The 8,831-nt window shown below is 34.6% G+C and overlaps 1 protein-coding gene across 5 annotated transcripts in view; it reads left to right on the forward strand.

Moving 5' to 3' along the window:
• LOC105273602 (uncharacterized) overlaps positions 1 to 8,831 on the forward strand; it is an 11,667-nt gene extending 2,836 nt beyond the window's left edge. Inside the window, exons 4-18 of one of the 5 annotated variants that reach the window (XM_011316129.1) lie at positions 1,688 to 1,783; positions 1,908 to 2,087; positions 2,409 to 2,615; positions 2,673 to 2,875; positions 3,043 to 3,232; positions 3,473 to 3,662; positions 4,793 to 4,905; positions 5,007 to 5,030; positions 5,599 to 5,643; positions 5,958 to 6,033; positions 6,112 to 6,279; positions 6,553 to 6,697; positions 6,755 to 6,862; positions 7,118 to 7,270; positions 7,868 to 8,831. In XM_011316129.1, coding sequence (XP_011314431.1) covers positions 1,688 to 1,783; positions 1,908 to 2,087; positions 2,409 to 2,615; positions 2,673 to 2,875; positions 3,043 to 3,232; positions 3,473 to 3,662; positions 4,793 to 4,905; positions 5,007 to 5,030; positions 5,599 to 5,643; positions 5,958 to 6,033; positions 6,112 to 6,279; positions 6,553 to 6,697; positions 6,755 to 6,862; positions 7,118 to 7,270; positions 7,868 to 7,922 — 1,953 coding nt within the window. In that variant the 3' untranslated portion in view covers positions 7,923 to 8,831. The remainder of the gene's footprint in view (positions 1 to 1,687; positions 1,784 to 1,907; positions 2,088 to 2,408; positions 2,616 to 2,672; positions 2,876 to 3,042; positions 3,233 to 3,472; positions 3,663 to 4,792; positions 4,906 to 5,006; positions 5,031 to 5,598; positions 5,644 to 5,957; positions 6,034 to 6,111; positions 6,280 to 6,552; positions 6,698 to 6,754; positions 6,863 to 7,117; positions 7,271 to 7,867) is intronic. The other 4 variants (XM_011316132.1, XM_011316131.1, XM_011316130.1 and 1 more) reach the window with 4 other exon arrangements.

Genomic DNA, 8,831 nt, shown 5'->3' on the forward strand with positions numbered 1-8,831 from the left:
AAATAATTTCCTGCGGTTATGGATATTGCCTTACGTAACATTAAAAATTAGAGATCCACTTTGAAAGGAACTGGAGAGAAAGTCCTAGCATTTGAAATCGAAATCTGTGAGAATTTTAATGCAAATTGTTATTAATTTGCGAAAGCTGCAACAAATTTTAAAATACGAAACAAATATATGTTCAATAATTTATTGTTCATTGATAAATCACTGAGCGTCTAAAAACAATTTTTTTTTAAATCTCCACAAAAGAAAATTACTAGCAAATTAAATTTCTGAATGATTAATTTCTTTACAATTTCTTCTGAAAACTCAAAACATTTTTTTCTCTAATGTATTTTTTTTTCGACAGCCAAATGCTAGAGGAGTCTGGAAAGTAATTAACTATTTTTGGATAATTTACTGTCGTTATCAATTATTCACATGAACATACACCTGTTATCGAGAGTTAAGATATGCGACGGAAGGCCGTAGATTAAGAGAAACTATCGCATTGATTATTTCAGTCATTTCGAATGTTTTTGTGTTTCGATTTCGATTCTGTTTTCCGTTTATCAAAGAACCTGCAGCTGCAATCAACTCAACGCCAAGCACTTAACCCACTTTTCAAAATGAAAATTCGTTCAATCTCATCGGTTGAATCATAAAATCGATCAGTTGTCCTTGATTTTTCCACGGGGAACTCTCGTCATTCGATAAACAATCGAGATTAAAATATCAGGTTCCTCTCGATTGAAAAATACGCAAACTATATTTAACCATATAAATTTAATTATATACCATTTAATTATATAAATATGGATTATAAATAAATATAGGAAATATATATTCACTCAATATTTATTCGGTGAATTATTAATCCGGAGTCTGAAGTTTTAAGGGGAAAATCTTTTGAAGTGCGGGAACTATTTAGGGGAGAGTAGGAAAAATTAAACACACGTGTTTATTTAGTTTTTCAGAGCTCAAAGAACTGTTTAAACAGGTGTTTAATTTCATTCCATTTTTCTCTGCTCGATTCTCCTCCAATTTAGATTGTTCTATCGAAAGCGAGAATTCAGTTGTTTGCGGGTAATTGTTGGGTTTTTACGCGTAATTCACTTTAATGCGGTTTTTTTTTTTCGTTTTCTTCTCTCGAGCTTTTGAGGTCAATTCCGTTACGTCATATGACATGAGAGAGCGAGGGGAAAATATTTCGTCATCAGCTGTCAACGGCCTTGCGGTGACGTCATACACCGAAAATAACGCTTGACTCCACGAGGAGAAAACCGGTTTTCTTCGCCATTGAAATTTTATTATTTTCTTTCTATCTGAAACAGTGGGGAAGTGTAACATGAGATGGGTTTTGCAGTTTTTCCAAAATATCGATTGATGGAAAATTATTGATTTTTGGTATTGACGAAAATATATTAGAATATTTTTTCCCAGGGAAATCAATTAGTCGAAAAAAAATTCATCGAATTTTTTAGTTCAATTAATGCATTTTGAATATTCAATGAAATTTTAATTTTCCAATTATTGAAGAAAGTTATTGAAGACAGTAAAAATTCCGGTGATTATTCTCCTGAATTTTTAATCGATTGTAATATATTTATTTTTTCATTTGATTGAGATTTACGAATGAATAATTATTTGGAATGCTGAACTCCTCTCATTCCATGAGTTCATCAGATATTTTTGATGATTCCAGCATGGAGTGGGTGTGGAATTTGTACGAGTCCTTCCGGAAACGCAATCGCCTTCTCTTTCGAATATCTTCTGCGAATGCGACTCTAAGAATGATGTCGTGAGTATTTCCAGATGACTGCAGTCTATTTACTTTTTATGTCATGAATAGATGTAGATATTTTGGTGACGTTAAAGGAATTTCCATTTGTATTGTCCTCAGTTCTATTGAATATATTTTACAGACAATAACATGCGATTGCGAGGCAACACCGGCATTGCAACTGAAGGCATTCCGTCAGAAAGGCGATAAAGTTGAGGTCAGCCATTATCGTGCTAACGTAAATCGCTTCCGAGCACGTTTAAATGTTGTGTGTATCACCGAGAAACTTCTGATGGACGTGAAGTGCGATGGCTGGCCAGAGGTAAATCCCACCTCTTCAAATCCCCAATGAAAACTTTTTAATTGTTCAAATTTTAATTCTAAAATATCTTCCAAAATCGGTCCTTCAATTTTCAACATCCGATTTTTACACGATCCCTTCATTGATGTACTTCAATTTTCCCCCCCATCAAAGATTAAATTCCTTGACTTGAAGGTATAAAATTGAAAATGAATTGAAGGAATGAGAAAAGAATGAGTTTATTAGCTCCAATAATAAAAAAGATCGACTTGATTAAATCAGCTGGTTCAATTGATCCCAATGAAAGATGATTCCTATAAATGTCTCATGATTTGATTTAAGGTGAAGGTCTCACTGGCCCAAGTGGGAACCATAAAGAAGGACCTGGATGAGAGCCAGCTCCAGGAAGTGGTGACCGAGATAGTGGTAGGGGCCCTGAGGGGGACCAATGTTCATCTCAATTTATCGAAATATCCGACCTGTCCGAGACTCTGGCGAGACCCACCACCGCACACCGGCTATTCAATGCCATTGCACTATGACAACATGGTAATGACTCGATGAATGAACCTGAAGTCCTTCATTGACGTGATAACTGTTGTTTAGGGTCATCCAGAGTCGACAGCACAGCAGTACGTGTCCGGAGACAGACGTCTCCTCGTCAAAGTCGTTCGAGCTAATGATCTCGGAGGGAAAGAGGGATGCTCTCAGCCTTATTGTGTTGTCGAATTGGATGAACCACCACAGAAGCACCAGACGTCCATCAAAAAGGACACGATGAGCCCTGTGTGGGATGAAGCCTTTTTATTGTACGTAATTCTAAGAAAATGTCATTATTTGATTATGGAAAATTTCTCAAATGTACAAAACTCTCATTGACACTTGGGATGAATTCTTGTGATAATAATTCATCCTTTCTAGTACTCTTTATGCAAATGCAATGCAAAAATTCATGAATATGTTAATACAATTTTAGCGATGTCAGTCATAATACGTCGGAAGTGCTACTTGAGATCTTCGATAATATGAACAAAAGTCAACGATTCCTGGGTCTTGGAATTGTCGGTGTTGAGGAGCTACTAGTTAATCCGAGTCAGAGGCAGATTATTCCTCTTCAAGCAAGACCATACGAGGCTGATGAAGTCACTGGAACCCTCACAGTCGAAGTAAAATTCATTCCATAAAAAAATATTTTTCAATCATTACAGCACAAATGAAGAATTGGAAAATGCTCTTAAAGTATTTATACAATCACTTTTTCAGTCATTTTACATAAACAGATAAGTTTTTTATATTCACGAAATACTGCAGGTAAAAAATCTTTTTTGGATGCATTTTTTTGCACAAATTGTTAGTTTTTGTAAATAAATAACAATTCTGTGTTTGTTATTGATGATGTTTTGCAGTTTCTATTTATTGAGGGGGCTGAGGTGCCTCAGATTGGTTCGAAGCCTTTCAAACTCAAGGAAGCTATAAAACCAGTGTCACCTACCCGCACTTACAGCCCAACCAGTCAACTCAGCAATAATAGTCTTAATTATAACAATGGTAACAGCACACTTATCTTGTACGACTCTACTGCTCAATCAACCGGGGGTAATTACCGATTATATTATCTGGAGAAAAAAAAAAGCATCTGCACCTGAGTGAAATCCACTTTCAACATAAAACAAATAAATCCTTTGGTTTCCCATTTTTATTTCTATTATTTTGTTTTTATTCATTTTTGAATGGTAGATCAGAATTGTTTCATGAGATAGAAATTACTACTAACTTTCTTCCTCAAATTATTAGTGCGGAATGATCTTTGGCCGCGGGAACACTCTACAGTGCAAGGTTAATGAACTTTTGAATGAATTTCGTGGGATTCCAAGTTTTGCTTGACCTTTCGCCCCACCTTGTACCTCTGATCCTCGAATTAGAGTTGAGTAGTGGAATGGTGAGACGAATTATTTGGCTAATTATTCGGGGGCCGCAGGAGTAAACAATTATATCAAAATGGAAGAAGAACTTTGTGTCTGATTTTTTTGGCGAAAAGGCATGGAAATTTCTCTAAAATGGCTTTAATCATTTGTTCCATTCGCAGGGACAGGATGAAACGAGTTAAGAGTGATTTGAAGAAAACAAATTATTTTAATGAATATTCAAAAATACGAAGTGATTGACCAACGTCGGCACCGCCATCATGATAACATACTCCATCTCACTGCCACTGAGGGCTTTAAGATGGCGACGCCTCCACCTCGTACTTTTTAACACCCATTAAAATTATTTATCCCTTTAAAATTGTCGTCAATTTGATTTATCATGTTCTTACGGAATGAACAAATTGTTTAAGCCATTTTGCAGATGTTTCCATTACCTTTCCGCTGAGATATCGAGAATTAAAGTTTTCCTTGCATTTCAGTATTTGTTTTTGTTTTCAGATCTCTTAGACATGTTCGTATAAAAAGAAAACCAGAAAAACGTAGCGCTTTATCGACGAAATTTCATTGAATTTCTATTCGAGTTCCATATAAATGTTTCACCCATTCGCTGCTGATTTATAGTATTTGAATAGTATCATAGAACTTAGCATGGAATATTGAGAATGAATAGTCCTCAGTCAAAAATCGTGTGATTACCCATCGCATTGTTAATTCTTTCAGTAAATACATTTCTCAATTTTTTTTTTAACTCAAGTTGACGTTCACCACTCGGACGCCACGCTTTCTCATTTATATTAGAATTGGCTTTTCTTTCAGACTATTTGACGAATGGTACAACTGTTGACTCGCCGTACAGAACTGGACAAACAAATGGCAACAAGGGAACTCTGATTGTCCACAGTCAACAGAGGGTGAGCCATTTTAAATTTACAAAATTCACAAGATATCACTAATGAGTTATTGCCAGATAAATTCTAATTAACTGTGTTGTTTGGCTTCCTTTGTTTTATAGCAACCCGAGCGTCAAGTCGTCAAGGTGATCCTTTTAATGATAATGCATTCCTTCGTCCATTCCTCTTCATGTCTCTTTTTCCAATTGTCAATTTTTTTTATTATTACTTCATTAGTCACCATCGCCAATGAATTTGCTACAAAACCGATGAAGTTCTTAATTAATTCCTAAAAAATTCACAATAAAGCTAAAGGAGTTTAGCTCTTCCATGAGTTTTTCCGAAATATCTTCGGACCTAAAGGAGATAATGAAATTTTTATTGGAATATTTTCTGCAATTCTCAAATACCTATCAAATAGAAGTTGACGAAAATTTCATTATCCTTCGTAGTTTCGAAGATATTTCCAAAAACTCACCGCACTCAATTTATTTTTTATTGTTTATATAATTGGTAAATGATAGATATTTTTTAGGATTGCATGATTTTTTTCTTGAAAATTTGAAAGTAGTTTTGTACATGTTCTTCATTTTTTGAGTATTAATTTTCATGGGATTTTTTCCATGCGTTTTTGTGATAATTAATGAGAGATAGACATTTCGGGATTTTTTGCACGTGAAAGATAACTCTCGTTTGCCTGTACTAATCCGACAGGTTGCACTATCAGAGGACGGCAGTTGGCAAGAACTCTCCCCAGAGGTAATGAATATGGAATGTTTATATTAAATTTAATTAATGTAAATACCCAACAAACAAATTTTTATTGGTTTCCAATTTCCGGTTGCAGCAAATAAATACTACCATAAAAATTTATTACTCGAAACGATTCGAGTAATCGAGACTTTAAAAATTATTTTCAAGACATGTCAATTGTTAATGGTACTATGACGTAAAAAATTATCCGAATAGAATAGCGAAATAGGGAGAAATAAAAATAAACATAGAAATGAAAATTCTAAGGTTTTTATAGAATAATAATTAAATGAATAATAAAATGATTTTTATTATTTTAGCATGTGAACCGAGATAACAGCGGTGCATCAGGTCCGGAAAGTACGCCAAGGTCATCGAATTCTGAAGGAACTAGAGGTGAGTGTTCAATTACTTTTATCCACTAGAAGTTTCTTTGTAAACTTTTAATGATAATTATCTACGAAACTCGAGCAGAACGGGGACGAACGCGAAGAAAACGACGTGACTTTTTCGGAACTATCAAAAAACGTTTGAGTAGGTCGAAGACTAGAAGTAGATCGGCAGGACGAGAGGGAGATATTAATCACGAAGATGCTCACTCAAGATCGATATCTGCTGACAGAGCACGTGATCCTGGTTCAGGTAACCGCATTTATTCCTCTATTTCCACCAAAAAAACTATTGGATAAACCGAATTTTGTGTTTTTCTATCGATTTTTTTTTTAAATACGTAAATGTTCAATATGGTTACCAACCAAGAATGAAATAAAATAAAATGAAATTCTGGTCCTCTAATGGTAAATGATTTTGAAAAAAGGAAAAACAGAATTGAAATTTGGATTATCTCGGTTTGCCCTGATTTTAGTTTTCCGTTGGCTTAGGAATAATTATTTATTTGTTGTTTGGTTATTCCAGTATCATTGAACGTCCCAGGTAAAGAAGAGCACTCAAGAAGATCGAGTCTGAGTGAAGCTTCCGCCATCAGTGGCACCTCAACGAGAACTTACATTAATGAGGCGTCAACATTAGTGCTAGAAACATTAGAGAATGGCATTAAAAAGTGGGTACATCTATCTTGTTATCTGATTTATGAAATGCTCATTGATTACACTTGCAGGCACTACCTCGTACCCCTGTCCCTCGCCCAGAAGAGTAAGTGGAGGAAAAAGGGCACGAAGTTACACATATTCAATGATCACACCTTCATCGCGAAACACATGTCTGGGTAAGATATCATTAAAAATTGAGAAATCAAATTGGGGAAACGATATGTCAACAAAAACTAGAAGTTACCGATCAAGAATTAATAAGTAAGAGTTAGAGAGTATCAACAAGAAAAAAAAAAACTCTAGGAAAATGCTGAATGGGACAAATTGAATGACTTGTTGGAGAAAAGAAAAAACTCAAATGAAAATTGAAAGTTATGGGTTCAGAGCAGGAAGAATCCGTGAATTTTTAAAGGGGAAACTTTTTTTTTCAGTGGAACTGTATGTGAAGTTTGTAAGAGAACTTTGGCCCGGCGATTAGGTAAACAGGGCTACGAATGTAGGGACTGCTTACTCAAGTGCCATAAGCATTGTCACGTTAAAGTCGACGTCATGTGTTCGACATCAACAATTCAGAGTTTAGAATTGTAAGTATGAAAATATAATGCTCTATTTTTAAACATGATGACTCTAACTTTCGTGAGAGGCAATGGATGCTCAATTTACAACTTCTACAACACATTCTGTTTTTCTTTACTTTTAATTGTAAAGGTCCCTACTGCCAGTACTGAGCGAATAAAATAGGTAAGCCGGCATTGATCAGGAATGCAAATTTCAAGGATATGTAACTTGGAAATTAACTCTCCCAGCATGAACGTCAAATTCTCCCCAACTGTTCTTCTCAATGTTTAATGCAGTAGTTATAAAAATAATACCTCAGTAATTGACATTGATTTTTCCATAATGCCTGCTCGAAATAATTGTTATAAATTGCTAGCTGAAAGACTGACGTTTGTATTGCGAAATTTTAATCGACTCTGCTCTGAGAAAAAAATTCTGTTTCAATAAGAGCTAGATCAAATTTCCACAATTAATTTGTTCACGTATAATTGACGTATTGTGAAGTTGTGAAAAATTTGGTTTGATCATCTCTATACTATCCAGAAATGATTTGCACTCAGAATTTTTTTCTCGGCTGCACCTGTCTGATGGGAGTATTGAACTCGATTTACCATTTATTACAGAACTTACCTCCGAACACCCCAGCTCGAACGGAAATTTTCAACCCGTCGATGCTGAGACACCAGGTGAAGACTATAATTGCTGATCCATTCGTCCATAATAATCAAATGAAAATTTAAGTTTTTTTTTCAATCGATGAAACATCTTCCCACTTTATTTCCCTTCCAAAAAGATTAAACTGAGATCTTCCCACTTTATTTTTCAATAGTCTTCGATTGATTTCCGATTCGATTTTATATTCCGGTGAGGACTAATTTTTCACTAAGACGAAGCCATGAAATCTAGTCTAAACTCTGGGATGGGCGATGCTAGAAAAAAAATCGACAAAAAAAAACGATTATTTAAATATTCGAGGTTCTTCCATCATTGAAAAAAACTTGCGATTAATCAAGTTGACAATGAATTTCATCCAATCTTCTAATAAAAAATGAAATAAACAATTGATCTGATTAATTTTTCAAAATAACTTGTCAATTTTCCGGTTTTTCATATTCATATATTCACCTGACGCGAAACTATTGGAAAAAAAATATTGAAAATTGATTAATCAAAAGTCGAATACATCGAATGAAAGCCAAATTCGATTAATCGAATATCGCTCATTCCTGATGTAAAATTAGTGAATGCCCGTGGATCTTCGCGGTTTTGCACTATTAATTACCTATTTTATAAATAAATAGGAATAAGTGGCATCTACTTCCTCGAGCTACTGCAGATATACATAAATATTTATAAACATATTCACCGTGAAATAGTTTTGCCTCAAAGAAAAATGGCGCAATTAAAATAAGTGACTAACAGCATCGAAACCAAAATATATATACTGTTGAAAATAAAAACTTCCACGTCGTCCTTCAAAAAAATCTACAGAGCGGAAGATATTTACAGACGAATGGGAATGATCCCTGCTATTTCTTCCTTTCGACTTGAATTTTCTTCTCGAATTATATATATTGTATACAACAA

This window comes from Fopius arisanus, unplaced genomic scaffold, assembly GCF_000806365.1.
Source record: "Fopius arisanus strain USDA-PBARC FA_bdor unplaced genomic scaffold, ASM80636v1 scaffold00006, whole genome shotgun sequence".
NCBI lineage: Eukaryota > Metazoa > Arthropoda > Insecta > Hymenoptera > Braconidae > Fopius > Fopius arisanus.